The 20349-nt window shown below is 43.3% G+C and overlaps 4 protein-coding genes across 4 annotated transcripts in view; 2 read left to right on the top strand and 2 right to left on the bottom strand.

The window, feature by feature from the left end:
* Positions 1-15832, top strand: part of LOC128265517 (uncharacterized) — a 31134-nt gene extending 15302 nt beyond the window's left edge. Inside the window, exons 3-7 of the mRNA XM_053001558.1 lie at positions 496-969; positions 1035-1156; positions 13952-14069; positions 14130-14261; positions 15100-15832. Coding sequence (XP_052857518.1) covers positions 496-969; positions 1035-1156; positions 13952-14069; positions 14130-14261; positions 15100-15585 — 1332 coding nt within the window. The 3' untranslated portion in view covers positions 15586-15832. The remainder of the gene's footprint in view (positions 1-495; positions 970-1034; positions 1157-13951; positions 14070-14129; positions 14262-15099) is intronic.
* On the top strand, positions 1362-6576 carry LOC128265515 (ribosomal protein S6 kinase 2 beta). The gene is made up of 2 exons (XM_053001556.1): positions 1362-4271; positions 5147-6576. The coding sequence occupies exons 1-2, from the start codon at positions 2033-2035 to the stop codon at positions 5728-5730; spliced, it is 2823 nt and encodes a 940-aa protein (XP_052857516.1). The 5' UTR covers positions 1362-2032; the 3' UTR covers positions 5731-6576.
* On the bottom strand, positions 8878-13469 carry LOC128265516 (protein phosphatase 1H). The gene is made up of 3 exons (XM_053001557.1): positions 12763-13469; positions 9863-11337; positions 8878-9460 (listed from the first exon to the last, which is right to left on the bottom strand). The coding sequence occupies exons 1-3, from the start codon at positions 13119-13121 to the stop codon at positions 9342-9344; spliced, it is 1953 nt and encodes a 650-aa protein (XP_052857517.1). The 5' UTR covers positions 13122-13469; the 3' UTR covers positions 8878-9341.
* Positions 15833-16283: 451 nt separating the features above from the next.
* On the bottom strand, positions 16284-18750 carry LOC128265502 (clusterin-associated protein 1). The gene is made up of 4 exons (XM_053001537.1): positions 18658-18750; positions 17356-18561; positions 16535-16828; positions 16284-16474 (listed from the first exon to the last, which is right to left on the bottom strand). The coding sequence occupies exons 1-4, from the start codon at positions 18677-18679 to the stop codon at positions 16365-16367; spliced, it is 1632 nt and encodes a 543-aa protein (XP_052857497.1). The 5' UTR covers positions 18680-18750; the 3' UTR covers positions 16284-16364.
* Positions 18751-20349: the final 1599 nt, after the last annotated feature.

Genomic DNA, 20349 nt, shown 5'->3' with positions numbered 1-20349 from the left:
TTTTAACAATTTTTCAGTTGTTTGTGTGAAGTTGTGTGTGAAATGCGCGTTAAAGTATTTTAGCGATGTGAGACGCCCGCTATCGATGGCACTATCGATAGTGGACGGGCCGCTATCGAAGGTGTCTGCTGCTATCGAAAGTGGCTCGATAGCGCCCAACCATCGATAGTGTCGATAGTGCCATCGATAGTTCTCCACCACTACACTAGGTTGCAGATTTTTTGAACACCTATGCAGCACAAGCTTGCTTAAACAAATGGAAGTCGAAAAATACAGCGGTATCGACCTTATCATGATAGTCTCGATAAACTGAAAATAATTGTTGGCCTTGCCCACATGCCACGAAACTAAACCACGCAAACATTTTTGTAGTTGGTTAAATTTGTTTCAATTTCAAAATAAATGAATATGTATTTAAATTTTCTGCATATAAATTTAATATGCTCGTATGTGGTCCAAAGTGATAACACATTGACTACTATTAATTCTGTGCAGGTGAATGCCACCAAGAGTCCGGCCAACACTTTGGACTCCAGGATCAGCCGTAAACAGCGCTGCCCACCGGAATTCATCAAGTACAAGGAGGGCAGCGAGGGCGGAGGCAGTGCCTCGTCATCGCTTTCATCGAAGGATCGGCGTAAGCGAAAGGCCAGTAACGAATGCTGCTCGGCATTTCCACTGCAAATAGTGCTGGGCACTTTGCAGTTGCTCCTGGCCATTTCACTGGTGGCCCTGGGATCGCTGTTGATCGTTCGAGAGGCGGCCCTTTCCATGGCTGGATGCGGCATCTGGACGGGATTGATAGCCGCCGTTACTGGTTCCCTTGGAGTGGTGAGCATGCGCAAGACACAGACGGCCTTCCTGGCCCTCAGTTTGGTCTGCATCGCCAGCAGCACCTTGGCCCTGGCCATTTCCGGCGTTGGTTTGTCCAGGGATCTCAACAGAATGGCGGAACAAAAGGGCGAGCAGGTACAGCTGGGTATTCCCATTTAAGGCACTTGTTCACATTAATAGCTTTATCCCCTACCTTCCAGCTTGATCTGATCAATACCAACAGTGAGGTATCCGCCGCCTGCGGTCTCATCTTTGCCCTATTTCTCCACTTTGTGGTCAGCATCGTTTCCGTGTACAGATGCGCCCTCCAGATTTGCACAAAGTGAGTAGAGTTTTTAAAATATTTCAAGTTTCATTTTTTTTTAGTACATTTAATCAATAATTAAGTCTTAAAATTGGTGTATTATGAACGGAAATTAGCCAAATCCTGAATGCATACGCCTAATTACATTCTCCATGAACATCAGCAGCGACTATCAATTTTGATTTTTTTTCTGGCATATATTATATAAACATCCCGAACCAAATTAAATGATTCGTTTCGCGAATTTAAATCGACTAATTTCGGTTAACGGTCGATGCGAAAAGAGTATTGGAGACCACCGTGACCGTGACTTGAGTTATCGTGAATAAGTCACGACTTGCAAGGCAGGTTGACTTCGTTTGGTATTTTCTGTACTTTTCGGTATATTTCAAAGCCGCGGTCACACTTGCGTAGGAAAAATATTAAAAAAAACTTTATTTATTGTTTAATGTGTAAATAATAGTGATAAGAAGCAACACAGCTGTGCGGATTGCGAAGCGGATAGCAAAGCAGACGGCGTATAAAACGCGAGGCATTGCGAAAGTGCAACTTATTGGCTGTAAAAAGGGCAGCACGGAAAGCAGAGAAATCCGGAGAAGCAACAGCGCAGTCGGCAGCGACGCCCACGCAGCGGAAGTAATAAAAAAAAGAAAAGAGAAATCGGAAAGAGTGGGAAGAGCGGAGGAGGAGAAGGAGAAGGAGAGGGAGGAGCTGGTATTGTGGCAGAGGGGGCGGAGTAACACAGAAGCAGGTGGAAGAGGAGAAGTAATAAACAGGACAGAGGAGCAGGAGGAGGAGGTGCGGCCGGAATTGAAGAAGAAGAGACACTGGGAACCGGGAACGGGGAGGAGGAGGAGGAGCAGCAGCCCCACGACGCCCGCAGCCATTGACGTCATGCCGCTGGCCGATTCCCAAAAGGATCTCCGCCAGCAGCCTCAGCAGCAGCAGCAGCAGCACCAACACCATCAGCACCACCATCACGTCTCCATCTCCACCAGCAACAGCAGCAGCAACAACAATGCGGAGCAGCAGTGCAGCAGCAGCAGCAGCGGCTTGGGCCTCCAGCTGCGCCAACGCATGCAGATCACTTCCTCCGGCTGCAGCAGCCTGGCGGTCACGCCCATGGAGCACACGCCCACGGAGGACGAGGAGAGCGGCGGCGGTGGCAGCAGCAGCGGCGGGGTCACCTCTTCGGTGACTACGGTGACCTCATCGCAGCGTCGCCAGCAGGTGCAACAGCAGTCCGCTTTGCAAGCGGCCCTGGAACAGCATCACATCTCACCGGCGGCGGCGGCGGCGGAGCAGCAGGAATCCCCCAGAGAAAGGCCAGCGGCCCAGCGTACACTATGCCCGCCACCAGAGCTCATGGAGCTGAGTGACTCCGAGTCCCAGGGAGGCGGTGGCAGTGGCGGTGGCGGTGGCAGAGGAGGCAGGAGAGAAGGAGCCGTTGTGGGCAGAGCCACTGGCTCAGAGGACACCGAAAATCTGGACGAAACGGAAAACGAAAACGAATTCGAGCTGAAGGAGGTCATCAAGGAGGGTCACGACAAGGCCGATCCCTCGCAGTTCGAACTGCTGCGTGTCCTGGGCGAAGGTAGCTTCGGCAAGGTGTTCCTGGTGCGCAAGATCATTGGCAAGGACGCCGGCACCCTGTACGCCATGAAGGTGCTGAAGAAGGCCACCCTTAAGGTGAAGGATCGCGTGAGAAGCACCAACGAACGCAAGATCCTGGCCGATGTGGGTCACGCCTTCATCGTGCGCCTCCACTACGCCTTCCAAACACCCGGAAAACTCTACCTGATACTGGACTTCCTTCGTGGCGGCGATCTGTTCACCCGCCTGTCCAAAGAGGTGATGTTCACCGAAGAGGATGTCAAGTTCTATCTGGCGGAACTGGCGCTGGCCATGAATCACCTGCACACGCTGGGCATCATCTACAGGGATCTGAAGCCGGAGAACATACTGCTCGACGAGCACGGGCACATTGCCCTGACGGATTTCGGCCTGTCCAAGCAGCCCTTGGATGGCTCCAAGACCTACAGCTTTTGCGGTACGGTGGAGTACATGGCACCGGAGATCGTGAACCGGAAGGGACACGATTTTGCCGCCGATTGGTGGAGTTTCGGTGTGCTCATGTACGAAATGCTGACGGGGAATTTGCCATTCCATGGCCAAACCCGCCAGGAGACCATGAACCAGATCCTCAGGAGCAAGCTGGGCATGCCGGAGAATCTATCGCCGGAGGCACAATCCCTGCTGCGGGCCCTCTTTAAACGGAATCCGCAGAACCGATTGGGTGCTGGTGCCCAGGGAATACTGGACATCAAGGCGCACTGCTTCTTTGCCACCATCGACTGGGTGGGATTGGAACGAAAGCAGGTGCGTCCGCCTTTTATACCGGCGGTTAGCCGTGACGATGCCTTCTACTTTGATGTGGAATACACCTCGAAGTCACCCAGGGATTCGCCGGGTGGTCCCATTTCCGCCTCGGCGCACGAGATTTTCCGTGGCTTTAGCTTTGTGGCACCCGTCCTCCTGGAGGATCAGTGTGGAGCCGGCTCGAATAGCCGCTCCACCGCTGGCGGCAGCCCGTTGCACAACATTGCTCCCGTTCCCGCCGCTCCGCTGGGCGGTGCGCCCCGAACGCTGCCAGGTGTCCTGCCCGGAAACTTCCATGCCGAGTACAATCTGCTGCAGGAACTGGGCCGAGGAACCTTCTCGGTGTGCCGGCTATGCGAGCATCGCGCCTCCAAGAAACACTATGCGGTGAAGGTAATCGAAAAGGCAGCCGTGGCCGCCGCGTCCACATCCACGTCGGCCGATTGCTGGGAGGAAGTGGAGATTATGCTGAGGTATGGCAACCACCCCAATATCGTCACCCTGTATTCCGTTTACGAGGATGCGGGCTCCGCCTATCTGGTAATGGAGCTGCTCAAGGGCGGCGAGCTGCTCGATCGCATCCTGGCCGTGGGTCAGATGTGCGAGAGCGAAGCCAGTGCCGTTCTACGGACGATTGCGTCCGCAGTGGCCTATCTCCATGAGCATGGAGTGGTCCATCGGGATCTGAAGCCCTCGAATATGATATATGCCAGCATGCGGCAAACTCCCGAAACCCTGAAGCTCTGTGATTTGGGTGAGTGTGATTCCACTTTCCACTTTCCACTTTCCACTTTGTATGGCCTTGTAGTGCAATTTCCAGTTTGTTGGCATAAGGAGGTTACTGGTTGCCAATCCGATATATTATCTAAAAACTACCTAATATAAATATCAACTGTTGAAGTTCAAAAATTGGTTATATGTTGCAGTCACTCAATAACCATTATATGGCTTGTATAAAACTATTAGTAAAAGTAAAGGGCTTAATTGAAGTTAAGATGCATTTTCTTATACAGTTGAGGTCAAAATAATAGTAGTGAGCCAATGTTAAGTGGTCGAAAACAACATACCTTTAAGGGAGAATAGAAAAAAACTAATTTTCTTACTTACAAAAATTCCTGCAAAAAAAAAATTGAAAAAGAATTAAAAAATAAAATAAAGAGATTCGTGATAAACAGGGAATTTTTTTTTTTTAATTGCAGTTCCGCAATTTGATTTAAAAAAAAGGGAAATTTCATTTCAAATATTTTTTTGTTTTCATAAAAACATTTGTATATTTATACGTATATATTTTAATATTTGTACCGATTTTGGTTAATTTGTATGCTTATACTAAAGGCTTGTGGAAAACTATAATATAAATAGGCTTTTAACTTTGCCTTGGCTAGATTTTCAGGTTATCAATAGATAAGATTGATATATTTATCATTTATTTATCAAGATTGGTGACCTCCAGAAATCTCTTGCAACCTAATTCAGTTGGAATTTGTATGGATGTTACGTTTCGATTCCAAACGACTTTTAAATGAACCTCTAGATATAAATCTGAAAATTGAAATGCAAGGCTATATTCTGTTGGGGTCTTTGTTCCCGTTGATGAGGAGTATCAATGACGTATGTATTTCTATGCAGGCTTCGCCAAGCAACTGCGCGCGGACAATGGACTCCTGATGACGCCCTGCTACACGGCCAACTTTGTGGCGCCCGAGGTTCTAAAGCGGCAGGGATACGACTTGGCCTGCGACATCTGGTCGCTGGGCGTGCTGCTGTACATCATGCTATCGGGACGGACGCCCTTCGCCAGCACTCCGAACGATTCGCCGGATGTGATACTGAAGCGCATCGGGTCGGGACACATTGACTTCACCAGCAGTCGCTGGGCACTGGTCAGTGTGCCGGCCAAGGAACTGTTGCGCCAGATGCTGCACATAGTGCCAGAGAATCGGCCGACGGCGGCGCGAATTCTTGAGCACCCATGGCTGCGGGAGCAATTCGCCGGCGGTGTTCAGCTCACGGAGTATGCAATGGCACCCGGATCACAGCTTTCGCTGGGCGCCCAACAGCAGCAGCAGAATCACATCTCGATGGCGTTGCGGGGAGCTGTGGATGCCACGTTTCGGGCCATTGCCATACCGCAGGCGGCCAATGTGGGACCCGTGGAACTGTCGATGCTGGCCAAAAGGCGGGCCAAGGACCGAGCCAACTTGCACTCCTAATCCTGGGCCGCAGCATGGTGTGCGCGACGCCAGGCCAAGAGGCAGATAAACCGGCTAGTTTTCCGACTCTATAGTATTCTGATGCAATGTTGCTGTGCCATACCGCGACGCCTCGTCCACAATGGCAACGGGCACAGGCTGGGTCCACATCCGCATCCACATCCACTGGGCAATCCTCGCCAGCGCTGCCGCAGCGCCAAGCTGCGCGTGGTTTAGGCTAGTGGCGTGTAATCTGTAATCGGCCCGACTTTAAGTATTTAACGACAATTGTTGATTATTTATTTTATATGAAAGCATACCGAGATGCCAAGGCCAAAAAGCAAAGTGCAGGGCATCTATATACACATATATATATATATAACTATACAGATACCGATATACATCTATATACATAAATATAGCTATTTATATAACAAATCCTTGAGCAAGGGCCTCGAGTGCGTGCATGTGTGTGTGTTCGTGGCGCCAGGATCAACCCAGATAATGCCTGATCATCCAGTATTTATCCACAACTCGAAATCGAAATCGAAATCGAATGTAATCCCCACGCACACACCACAACTTTACAACATATAAAACAAATGCATACATATTTTTAATTAAATTAATCGTAGCTAAATTTTTCAACATCACCTTGTTATTGTTGTATGACTAATTAATTAAAAAGCTAAACGAAAAAAGAAAAATAATTAACAGAAAAACAAGGGAAAAAACCACGATCCTTTTCTATTATTATTAACTACTTTTGTCGCCAAACTATTATAACAAATCGTAAAGAAGCTAAGAAAAACTGTGTAAAGAGATAATAAGCCTAATAACAAACAAAAAAAAAAAAAAAAATGAAAATGAAAATTTCCCACAAATTTTACTTGGAATGTCAATTTTACACAAATAACTAAAATGAAAAACAAATAATATACATAATTACGAGTTTATACAGCAAATGTACATAAAAGCGTAGGCGAAAAAGGAGCTTTTTGGGCTCATAAGGAAAGGGATATAAAAAGCCAGCACTTTATTCCCACTTGCTACTCTTATTTACGCTCTTATTTCAACATTTTATTCAAAGGAAAAACAGTTGTGATCACACAAAATTGGTTTCCCATTTCGTTCGCTGATGTCTTCCAACTGAAGTTGTATCGTTCTACAATACCATAACGCACTGTAACTAGATTTAGAAAGTTACGAGTTACAATAGGATGACGCAGAAAATAATTCGATTGGAGTCATTTCCAAGCCCTCACTAACTTACAAATCCAGATATGATACACTATCACCGTACGATTAAACAATTAAAGCGAATTATATATATATATATACATATACATATATATATATATGAGAATATACGCCAATGAACGATCTGCCCAAGAACTTGTTTGCCACTCGAAAGACAACTAAAAATGTGATTTTATAAGCAAATTCTTCGCTACTTCGTTTGCAGTTTAATTCGTTTCAATTTTTGCCCAGAAAACATTGTTAAAAATGGTGTTACAAAGAATTATAAAAATTAAAAAAAAAATTTAAAAAAACAAAACAAAACAAAATGAGCAAAAAAAAAAAACGAATAAAAATATGAACAAAATTAATGTAAATTGTAATCAATTTTTGAGCAAGCTATGTATGAAACACAAAAATTTCTCCGACATTTTTGGGGCTTATTTAGCTGTATGTGTGTGTGCTTTGAAAGTGTGTGTATGTGTGCTGTGTATGCGTGTGTTTGTATGCTAACAAGATTTATGCGCTGTGCCACTACTGAACTTACTGCTAAAAAAAAAAAAAAAACAATAATTGCATATACATACATAAGTATATACACCACCTAGAAAATGTTAGTTAAACTTGCAAATTTTTAAAAACAAATAACTTCCAAAAAAACAAAAACAAAAAAACAGGGAAGCGAACGGAGGGGAGGATTTTGTATGATTCTCCAATTCAAATATACAACAACATTTTAAGATAAAGGTTATATTATCATAAAAAGGTTATGCAGTCAAGATATATTGCTAAATTTCTAAAACAATAGCTTAACAATATGAAAGTTTCAAAAAATGTACCCAAAGCCATTAACGGCGTTGATGGTTAAACTTTAAAAATATATATTATATATGATATGCGGGTACTTCAAAAAAGCGCCTTAAAAAAGATTTAAGAAGTTATAAGAAAATCATGGCTCATGACACACCAAATAGTTCAGCATTATTGCTGGTTTTCAAAACGCTTCTTAACGTTTTAAAAAATTCGTACAGAAATTATCGTAGCATCGCCATTTCAAAACTCATATATTTCGATAATTGGCACTTCTTTAAAATGTGTACTTTATGCTTATGATCAAGATAAATACCATAACTAAATATTATGAAACAATATTACAACTGGCTTGTGAACCAAATTTTGAACTTGCACCAGATAGACAGAGATGGCAGGCAGTCCCCAAAACATAGAAAAATCTAACCAAGTATTTGGAACCAAATACTATACCCTCACAGCCACTTAAACCATTATACATAATCTTGGACCTCGATCTAAACCTGGACATCGACTAAACTCCCTGAAAAAACAAAATAAATTTGTATAGATATGGATGCTACGTACATATATTTTCTTAGTAGATTTTTACAGCTTCCACAACTATATAATATGAATGAAATCCGAAATCACACCTAATGAATTATTGAAAAATTTAATGAGCAACATTTTATTGTAATCGAAATCGATTCGAAATTATTGTAAAGTTGAATCATAGAAACCAAAACAGGAGAAAATGAAGTGAAAAATAAATTAAATTCGAAGTTTGAAATTGTTTTGATAAAATGGGGTTTACTCATATGAAACCTTTAGTTCATTTGCGGTATATGCTTATCTATGATTTAATAAACGTAAAGCAAATGAATCGTGTTCTTATCTGTGGGTTCTTATCGTTTTAGATAAGTCTTACCACAAAATATTCTGAAAAATTGGGTGGGAAGGTCTCCCACCACTTTAGAAATCTTTTTAGCCAACTCAAGCTATGTACTATAATACTACTATATCATTTTATTTATTATCTTCTTGACTTTTTTTTAACGTTCTTCTGACTCACACAACTTTAATATTGTTTAGTTTAAATGGCTCTTTTCTCTAATATTTTCTTAACCCAATAATTATTTCGCTTGTTTCTATGTAACAATAATTGTTGTTTTATTTTATTTTATCGTTTCACTGCTTAAAATACTTTTTTAATTCTGTTTTTAGTTTTTTTTTTCTTTTCGTGTATGTGTTTAATTGGAATCATAAGGTTTTGATTTGTTTTAATTGAAAATCTCGCCGTTATTCTCAGGCTTTGTTCATCCCTTAGCAAATTTGGATCAAAATAAATACACTTAGTTAAAGCAAATTATTGTACAATGCAATTAAGTTGACTTGCGATTTTGTTTTGTTTTCTTTTTTGTTTTTTTTTTTTTGTACATAAGCAAATTATGTAATTAACTTTGAATGTTTTGAATTTGTTCTTGTGTGTGGAGTGTAAAAAAATATAGATGTGTTATTAACTGTCGCATCTGCATCCGTTTGAATATTGCTGTGTCTCCAAATAAGCCCAATAATGCGGCCTGTGTGGCAGGACCCTTGTCCTAGTGCTTTCCCTTGCCCTTGCGGCCCTTTTGTTGCTGCTGTGGCGTCTGCTGTCGCGTTGTCGTCGCCTCCCTTTCCTTCTCCTTACCATTATCCTCTTCCTTGCCGGAATCGGCCGCTGGAATGTAAAAAAAATAGTTTAAGTATATGTATATATATATAGATATATATTTACAAGAGTTTGTTTTTAGTCATGCATTTTTTTTGTAGAGCCAAAAATCTTGGGTATTTTTTTGTACAGACAAACTTATCTGGATCACTAAACATGGTGGTGTACATAATTCCACTGGCTTTTAGTCCAGATAAACTTCATTTTAATTTGTTTTAAAAAGCTTGAAAAATTAGTTGTTTCTTTTGTGAATGGGTGCTTTAACCATGCCATTCCTAGATAAATGTGTGTAATCAATTTTGTATTTGAATTGGATTGATTTGGAATGTGCCTCTGCTCGAACTCTTGCTCAGAGATTTAAGACTTGTTTGTTAAGTTAAATTGAAGAATTGGCTGGGCGTGTGCGCTCACCTGCTGCATCCGCGTCCTTTAGCTGCACCTGCTTCAGCGAGGGGGTCAGCTCCACCACCAGGGTCTCGTCGACTGCCTCCTGCGAACGCTGCTGCTTCTCCGGTTGCTTCTGCGTGGTCCGGGCCTCGTGCACGACCACCTCGCCCTCCTCCTCCTCCTCCTCGACGACGTGCGCCTCCTCGGCAATCACGCCATTGAGCACGTTGACCGCCTCCTGGGCCATGTTGGCCTGCGCCTGGCGACGGCGGTGCTCGAGATCCCGCTTGTAGTTCTGCGTCCATTCCACATGCTCCTTGTAATACTGGCTAACCGGGATCACAATCACCGATATGTCATCGACAGTGGCGGCCGCCTTGCTGTCGGCGAGTCGCCAATGCCCGGAATCGTTGATTTTGCCACGGGCACGGGCCACCAGCTCCTGGGCGACCATCGTATAGCGATGCTTCTCCGTTGGATATTTGGAGAGCGTCTGGAAGACGGTGCGTGAAACAGCCTCATTCTCGGAAACGTCCCACAGGCCGTCGGTGGCCATGACGAGGACGCCGTAGTCACCGTCCCGATTGTCCTCGTCCGGAATGCACACCACCTGCGTGAGGTCCCTCTGCCGCACATCGGGATGGGGCGTGAGGAAGGGCTTGATCTGTATGCCCGTGTTGATGGCCAACAGCTCGTGGTCGCCGAAGCCACGCGTTACGCCCAGTGTGCCCAGCAGACGACTTCTCTTGCCCTCGCCATTGACCACCGGCATGCGGAGATCCTCCCTGGTCAGCGTCTTGTACGTCCAGCCGCGCATGGTTCCCTGCCGGCAGAGGATGCGCTGGCCCATGTCCTTGATGTGCGGCCGCTTGGCATACTCCATGGCCACATAGTGCTGGCCCATGAGGTGTGGCTTCAACCTGGCCACATTCAGCAGTCGTTCGCGCTCCGTTTCGGGCGTGTGATCCGCGGAGAACGGCACTGGGTAGCAGCTAGCTTCCAGGGGGTCCGGCTCAATGCCAGAGTCCGTAGCATTCGTGTGTGGCTTCTCGGGCGTGGCACGCCGCTGGCAGAGCACGGCTCTGGAATCGCCGGCATTTGCCACATACATCTTGCCATCGATGAACAATGAAACGCAGGCGGTGCAGCCACCGGCATCGCGGTAACGATCACTGTCCTGCGCTATCAGCGAGTCCATGTTGAAGAAGGCACTCTCCAGCGCCCCGACGATCAGCTCATCCTTGCTCACCCGTCGCTGAAAGTAGATGGGGTGCGGGAATGTGGGATTCAGCTTGGTGCCATCCCCGCCGCCGCCACTGTTGGCCTCCGCATCCCGTGGCAGGAGCAGCTCCAGGCAGTCTACCAGCTTCTCGTGCAGGATGTGATGGAACTGATGCGAGGCGGCCAGTGCGGCTCCATATCCGGCGTGTCCGTCGAAGATGCCGAAGTATGTGTAGGGAAGGTCCGGGTGCTTGTGCTCCGGATCCGAAAGAACTTGCCTGGCGATAGAAAGGGTAATACAGAGATTAGGTTTGACAATCACTCCAACTCAAATTCCAAGCTATGCTTATTCTTCTTAACAAATCCTATTTTATTCTTCAAGGTGAAAAAATCAATAAAATATGCCTGACATTTAAAAACCATAGTAAAAAAACGCAATATAAAGCTACAATGAAATTCTTATCAGCTCTCTAAAATAAATGATATATGTAATTGCTTAGAATCAGGAAGTTCCACTATTGTTTCAGTATTGTTTTGCTACCAGTCATGTTTACCAATTAATTTGCTATAGAATGCGTTATATTTGGTTTGAACAAAAAGCTTAAATGAGTAGTTGAGCTGAACAATATACATAAGTAATACTTCATTTTTTTTTCACAGCAGATATATTAATTTTACAATTCTCGGTGTTTTTTGTTTACCAAAACCGTTTGTAGGATTTAAATGCGACGTATACCTAATCAAAACACTATCTTAAACATGTGTAAATAGCAGTCTTACTTACTTCTCAGAGATTTTTGACACTCTGTTCTGGGAAAACATGAGAAACAAATACATTTATCTTGGAGACTAACTTATTAGTTTTGGTAATAGTGACGCAACCTTTAAACAATCTTGGTCTTTCGTATCACAAATAAGTAGCTTCTTTGTATTATTTTGAAGATATAAATGCAGTGGCTGAATTTGTGCAAAATATACTTAACACTCAGAAAATGTTAAAATTTTTTCTGTTGAGTGCGAGGGAAATGAATTGTTTAAATTAAAATGTAAGAGAGAAATAAACAAACAAATACGTCAATGATACTAAACAAAGGCACGAAAAAAGATTTCTAACGAAAGTTTTTTTTTTTTTTAATAAATAAAATATTTTCATAAGAATTTAAAATTCAATTTTTGATTATTAGTTTCGATTCTTGGAAGACTATTTTAAGGATAATTTTATATCGAAATCGATAGTAAGATTTTCTTAGGGATAAGAAATATTGTTAAATATTTATATTGACACCACTGAGTTGATTTTAAAGACAATCATTTACAACTTGGTATATAACATTTATCAGATATTCTAAACATCTTTGTTAAGATAGGGCAGCTATATCTCACAGAATATATTTAAAAAAGACACCTGAGCAAATGAGTATATGATGACAAAATCGATAGGAAAAGATGTGTTGACCCCTTGGGACTATTTTAGGGATGATCTTACATTCTATCTACATATATGTATTTGCATTTCTTTTCTATTATTCTAATGGACACCACCTGGTTTGATTTTAAAAGACAATCAAATAGTCTTCTCTGAGATTCGAAAAAAGATCATTGTTCAGATAGGACAGCCATATCTTGGGGAATATTTAAGAAACACCTAAACAAATGAGTATATGATGACGGCGACGGTGACCCAAATTGGCCGCACCACTCACCGACAGAAGGCGCCCTGGTCCTCGTTCCACTCAGACTTTCCGGAATTGACGCACTCGGCGTATCCGGTGCCCCAGGGCAGCAGGTTGATGTCCCGCGGCACGATGATGGGTCGCACATTGTGGTCCGCGGAGGCGCGCAGTTCATCCGGCGTGAGAAGTTGCAGAAAAGGGGGCCGCGCGTATGGGAACTTATCCGGCATCGGTTGTCCGCCGGAGCCGCCGAACCGGAGACGCTGGTGCGGCGAGCTGTGGTGGTGGTGGTGATGGTGACCGCCACTGTTCCGCTCACCGCTGCCCGGCAGAGGCGGTAAGTCGGGCGCTATGGCCGATATAAAACGCTCCTTAAAGTTACTAAACATTTTTCCTCCTTTTTTCTATCCCTCTCGCTCCCTCTCCCGTACGCTTGGCTATTGCGCTCTCGCTCACTCCCACTGACGTGGCGAGCTTGCGTTGTTGTTGTGCCGTTGTGTTGTGTCTTCTACTTGATTTTGAATAATACGCAGAATATCGTGATTATCGGGTATATACTGGATGCGGACTTATCAAGGCGGCGCCGTGGGTCTCCGTTCTGCGGCACTGGGCTACAGGGCGAACGAGCTGCACACGCTTGTTTGCAAAAACTTTGCGGATCTATGCGGTTTTTTTTTTCTTTTTTTTACAAAATAAATCGATTTGCGCTGCAGTGTGACCGTGCTAACAGAGCCGTAAAATACCAACGTTCTAGAGTGAATAGGAGAAAAATACTAAAACGCTTATGAACAAAGAAATACAGTGAAGCCAATACGACGAAGTAAAGTGTCTAATAACATTTCTAATTTCAACTTATCGCATTAACGTTTTATTATGTGACAGTCAAAAAAAACTTGACAAGTCCTTTTATGGTTGTGTTCACTATTGTGAACAGAGCGAGTGTGCTACATAAATATTCTAACTTGAGCTTAGCCAGGAAATTACTTATCTTTCCAGATCTAAGCGAAACAAAAAGGCTAACACATTTCAATATTGGCGCTCATTTTTGAGAGTATCGAGAATATACCAGAAAAAACCCAAAATACAGCACTTTAAAAAATAAGACCAAATATCGATTGCTATAAAATTGCCAACTTTCCAGTATTGCTTAACTATGAAAACGTTTGAATTGAAAATAAAAACCTTTATTATTATTTGCATTTTTTTAATCTTTTTGCAGATCGGAGCACAGCGAGCTACGCGATGTCATTATAAAGTCGAATGCCTCTGGAATTGCCTTGGACCAACAAAAGGTTGATCAATACATAAAGGCAATGTCTTTAAATGGCAATGAAAAGGTGGATCAAATATGAATAAAAAATATGGACTTTGTTTTTAATCGGTTTTTTTTTTAACAGGTGAACACCGAGAAGCTGGCGGCAATGTGGATGTATGCCACCCAGATGGGCAGCCTGCCGCCTCCCACGGTCCGCAAATTGACGCCGCCTTCGCGCCAGATTATGCTTATTCCCTCGACCGCTGGCAGTGGTGTAAGTTTGTTTTATAATTTATTTATAATTGACTAGTATTACATTATTTCGAACAGTAGTTTTACACTTTAATTGAATTTTTCTTGGCGGCATACCTTTCAAATTGCATTTCTTCATTATTATGTTAATAATATTAATTAGGTATATTTACAAAAATATTATTTTTGGAATTAATATGATTTAAAATCAAAATTATATATTTTATTTTTCTTCAATGTTCTAGTTATATTTTTATTTTTTGTATAATTATGGTTCAGAAGTTGATCTTTTTGTGTTATTTACTGAACTTGTTATTTTAAAAGCTTGTTACCTTGTTACAATTCAAATTAAAATAATTAAGTTTACTTTTCTTAAGTATTCAACTAATAAATTATATGTTTTATTATCTTAAATTTTTTCCTAGTAATATTATTTTGTTTATAATTATTTTTTTTATTTTTTGAGTAATTCTATAAAAATCTGGTTTTTCATTATTTGTTATCAAAAATGATAATTGATGATTTTTGCTCTTAAAAAAGCTAATTTTGAAACTGCGGACTCCTATGTGCAGAGTTAAAAAAAAAAAATGTTATATAAAGTTTTATTTTACTTAAAAAAAATAATCATTTATAATAATTAATTTTGAGTTTTATTTTGTTTTATCAAAAATAATCATAATTGTTTAAATTGATTTTTTTTTAGCTCAAAAATGATCATTTTTCGTGAAGATAATAATTATTATTTTGTAGTTTTTAAAATTGAACCTTTTATGAAAAACAGTTCCTGCTTTCTCCAGATTCTGTTGAATTGTTAATATGTTGATTATGTTGATGGTAATGCATGTTTTGATTTAATTTAGATGGCTCCGCCGCCACCGACACGCCTGCCACCTCCACCGCCGGGCGCCGGAGCTGGACTTTTGCTGCCGGTTCCGCCGCTGCCGCCGCAATACCGCGGGATGACCCTTCCGTACATGCGAACCGCACCCGGACCCGGATCCGTGCTCTACGCCCATCCGCATCCGGCCAGTCTGGGCGGCACTTATCGCACCCACAAGAGCACCAAGTCGGCGGAGATCAACGGACAGCGGAGGCGCCGGCGGGCAGGCAAATCGGATGCCAATCGCCGGCAGCGCCGCAAATCGGAAGCGGACGTCCTGGACGGAGCACCCAATTTCCAGTACACCGGTCTGGATCGAGCCATAGCCGATAGCTTCTTGGCCAGACAGGAACAGTCGCAGGCGGGCAGTCACATCGACTATTCGTCATCCGCATCCTCGGACTTGTACGGCGGTCAGAGGGCCTCGTCCAAAACGAAGATCGTCTGCCGGGATGTGGTGATGTAAGGGGTATGGGTATTATGGGGTATTATGGACCCAACAAACACCAAACCCCCCCCCCTCCCATTTCATCTGTCTTTTGTATATATATTTTCCACTGTGCAGCTTCGAAGGCTCTCCTTAGTCTGCCCTTGCGATACAAATTATCCTTTTTTTAGTCCTATCCATAACTCTATCCCTATATCTACATATGCGTATTAATTGTAAGACACTTATGAATATGAATCGAATAAAGTTTAATTAAACAAACTAATTTAATTCATTCAACTTTGTAATCTACTTCACAAACGATAAAGAGGTTTGTTAAATAAAATAAACAAAATGATTCGGACCATAGAATAATTTTAGATCGGGATCTTTTAAAGATTTTTGTAAAGTTTTAGGGCGGAATTGTTGTATGTCTATGTGAGATTAATTGTGTTATTTTTTTTTAATGTTTTGATTGTTCCCATGGGAGCTATATGATATATATCCGTCCGATTTTGATGTGATTTAAACCTTAATTCTGAATTATCTAATAACTAACTGAATAACTGATCTTAAAATCGTCATAGCTTCAATGATTCTAACATAAACGCATATGAATTGAAATTAAAAGAATATTGAATCTTGGCAATAGCTGCAAGGGTATATAAACTAAAACGTTTTTGGCACATACATAAGGAATGTTTGGTAGGAAAAAAATAAATTGATCATTTGCTAAGAATAATTATTTATTTGTGACAACCTGAATGCCCTCTTGGCCGTGTTTATAAAATCCGTAGAAAATGATTAGTTAGTTAGTTCTAGAAATCCTCGTCGCTGTGGTGCTCCGCTTTATTGGCCGTCTTCGGTCGCAGCGGTAGTTCGCCTGTTAACTTCAAAATGCTAACGTCATCGATGGAGTTGAGGTCAACTGGGGAAAATAGTATTACAAGTTGTGCCGAATGAAACTGTGCATAATGGCAGGACTTACAATCATCATCGCCGGCGCCCAGGGCAATATTGCTCATGCCACTCAGCCCGCTGATGCCGCTCATTCCGCTCATCCCGCTCATGCCCATGATCTCGCCCACATCCAGTTCACTGTCGGAGCTGCCAAAGCTGCTGTCATCGTCCCGAGAGTTGAGCATACTGCTTCCGGGGCCATTGCGGCCGTTTCGATGGGCGCCACCTCCAGCGGCCTCTCCGCCAGCTGCTCCTGCCCTTCTGGATCCTCGAGCGGCTCTGGCATCGCCACCTCCTCCCTCTGCTCCTGCCGCCCCTTTCCCTATAATTTGTTAAATTTTAAGCAGTACAAACAAGTTGATTTCGATGCGTCGTGTCAGTTTTTATCAATTTCCAAAATTGTCAAATAAAATATTGAATAAAATGAAATGTTGCCATATCTAAAATACCTAAAAACCGCAATAAACTATGGGAAAAAGTACATATACTTCAAAAAATAATTTTTCTTAATTAAATAATAGACAAAAAATGTCCCAAAAATTTAAAAGAATTGTAAGTTTACATATAATTTTTTGAGTTAGAAAGAGGTTAATCGATTAATGATCTCGTGTGTAAAAAAAAGCGCTCTAAATGTACTTATACTTTTCTTTCGACGGTCCAATTGTTTAGAAAACCAATTAAAACCGAAACTAAACTTGCGCAAAAGAATTATATCCTTTAATCATTTTAATTAATTTGGCTTTTTTTTCCCACAATGCAACTGTTTACTCAATCAAAGCGAAAAACTTTCCAAATTGTGTATGAAATACTTGAATTTACTATGTGTTTTTTACCAGTGTGCTTCCTTACCTCCGACTCCCTTCCTGCTCCTGCCCGTGGTGGGTCTCATCCTGGAGGTGGCGGTACCCGGACGCTTTCCCTGCGCCGCGGTGAGGTTGATCTGCTGCATCAGCTTGTCCTCGTCCCGTATGTCCGGTATTTCCGAGTCCAGGCCGAACACACTGCGTCCATTTACTACCATTTCGAGGCCGGAGACCTCGACGCCGCCATCGTCATGACCTTGGCCCTCGTCATCCAGGTTATCATCGTCCTGGTCGTCGTCCTGGTCATCGTCGTCATCGCCGTCGTCGTCGTCATCATCGTCCTCGATGAGTCCATCCGGAATGAAGGGCATGGAGGTCTCCGCCGGCTTCTGCAGCAGGGGCGAGGCAATGGGCGTGGCCCGTTTGGTGCGCAACTCCAGCTGTGACTTCAGCGCATCCCGGACATGCAGCCGAAGGAAATAGCGCTGAAAGAGCTGCTGCAGCTCCTTCTCGCACTCCTCGAACTCGGCCATGTGCGCCGGCCGTATGCGATGCAGGGCCTCCAATCTTTGGCGGGTCCGCTCGAGCTCCGCCCGTCGTCGTTGCAGCTTGGAGCCCAATGCATTCAGCTCGACCTTGGACGCCTCCAGTTGGGCGCGGCCGGACTGCAATCGCACCTGGCTGGCCTGGATGGCATTCTTCAGCGTCCTCTCCACGCTGAGCAGTTCCAGGGGCTTGTGGGCCAGCGACAGACGCGCCTCCTTGTCCAGCAGCTCCTGCGAGAGCAGCTCGTAGATGGTTGTGCCCCGCTGCGCCAGGTCTGCTGCCAATTCTCGAGCCTTGCGCAAGTCCTCCATTTTATCGCCAATATCGACGGGATTCAGACTCCCGTACTGCTCCCTGTGCTCGTCCTCGTCGCGATCGGCATCATTTTGGCCCAGGGCGGTCAGTAGTCGGGTTACCTTCTGAAGTTCCGCTGCCGTGACCGAAGCGGCTGCATACAGCTTCCGGGGATTGAGGCGAATGGCCGCCTTGGTCACAAAGAATTCCGTGGCCGAACGGACGAGTAGAATCCGCTGCTCCTCGGACTCCACGCCGCCGGGCAAATGGGCGCCCGGCTCCATTAGGCCGGCCAGCCATTGGAGCAGCTCGGCGACTATGTGGAAACTGGCCAGGCTGCCGTGCGGATTGGCCAGGGATTGCAGCGGAAATACCCGCGGAAAACCCAACAGCTTGAGATGTTCCCCCAGATCTGGAAGAAGAATGCGGTGGTTGGTGGTCGATGGTTGGTGGTCGGTGGTCGGTGGCCATTTAGAGGGGACAGAAGCAGAAGCAGAGAGTCACGCACCTCGCACATCCTTGAAGGACATTCCTGGATTCCGACGAGTTTTGCACCCGTTTTCACCTGTCTTTGCTGCGCCGGCTGCGCTACCAATTGCGTTTTCCACTCCGTCATTTGTTGTGGTCTCGGGCGCCTTTGTTTGCGCCACCGAACCCCAAATTGAAGGTTGCCAGGCAACGCAAAATGCACTGGCAAAAAAAAACTAGAGCAGCACACACTATTAATAAGTATTTTAAATTTAAAACAATTTAAAACAATACTTAGCTTAGAACAAAAATCTCCCTTTTTTTGCGCAACCTCTAAAACACAAAATTCAAAAAAAAAATACTTAACTAAATTGGATTATCACAGAAGTCATATTAAGTTAATCTCCAACTGAAGTTAATGAATTTAAATTTAAAATGTTCATTAAAATCTTATTACTAGTAATTACTTTATTTTGTTTCTTTTCCACTGGTAAATTCATAAATACAAACATAATTTGGAAATGACTCTTAGTTATTTTATTATAAGTTTTTTCATTGATTTGCGGTTACAATGTGTTTAGAAGAATGTTTTTATTTTTTTCTTCATTTTAACATTTTGGTACATTTGCATAATTATTTAATTTGTTGTGCTTATTTTTATTTTTCTTCTGGTATTTTGATTTTCTTACAGTGTTTACCGGCTAATTGTGACTTGTTTTAACTCGATTGCTGTGGTCGGTCATACAATTCACCTAGGAAACGGTTGCGCGGCTTCCTTTCCACTGGAAATTAAGGGGATTTAAAGGTCCATTTTTTGTTGTTATACGATATTATTAAGGATGTTCATCTAACTGTTCAGTTCCGCCGACACAGGGCTCCTCTCAAGTTAATAAAGCGATTGGATTTAACCAGTTGCTTATCAAAAGTAGCCCAGTACGATGCTTACTAATTCATGCTTTTCCACTTTATATTTATTTATTACCAAGACAAAGATTTTATCTAATTTCCGTTAAGTTTCAATTCAACGCTTTGTGCCAGTGACAGATTATAATTAGCGATTAGCAATTAACTTGGCATCCTGTTAGCCTGAGGGTCAATTTAAAGTTATACGGAAATGTAATGGATTAATCGGTATGAAAAAGCTACTTACTTCTAAAATAATAGTTGGATTTGGAAGAACTATTATGAGTCGATAGAGGTACAATGGATCGATGGTTATTGATAGCACACTTTACTGCAAACAGAACGCTTACATTTATGTTTTATTTCGGTATAAAATCAAATCATTTGCATGCAATTAAATTGATTATATATTTGAAGAGAAGAATTCTGTAACACGGAGTTTTGGTAGATTAACTCATGTCCGGCTTTACTCCGGGCAGTCATAGGACTCAGACTCAGACTCAGTCTCAGTCTCTTGCTCAGTCTCAGTCTCTGGGTTTTAATTGCAATTCAAGTGGTGTGAATCGCTTGTTACCATATGAATGCCCCGAATCGCGGCGATGACAGCCACTCACATGAGTCCTTGGTCTTTGGTCCTAGGTGGTCCGGGTCCTAGGTCCTTGCTTCTCTTCTCAGCTGCTTAATCAGTTGACAGCCAGTCGAGCCACGCCCCGTGGCAAACCCACCGCCCACCGTCCACCTCCCAAAACTCGCATGGCCGAGTCTTTGTGCATATTTAAGCAGCATCTGGTGGCGAGAAGAGGGCATACAGTCAGTCGCTCCCCCATGT

This window comes from Drosophila gunungcola, unplaced genomic scaffold, assembly GCF_025200985.1.
Source record: "Drosophila gunungcola strain Sukarami unplaced genomic scaffold, Dgunungcola_SK_2 000127F, whole genome shotgun sequence".
NCBI lineage: Eukaryota > Metazoa > Arthropoda > Insecta > Diptera > Drosophilidae > Drosophila > Drosophila gunungcola.
Note: the sequence above shows the minus strand (reverse complement) of the source record. Positions and strands in the feature narration are given on the sequence as shown.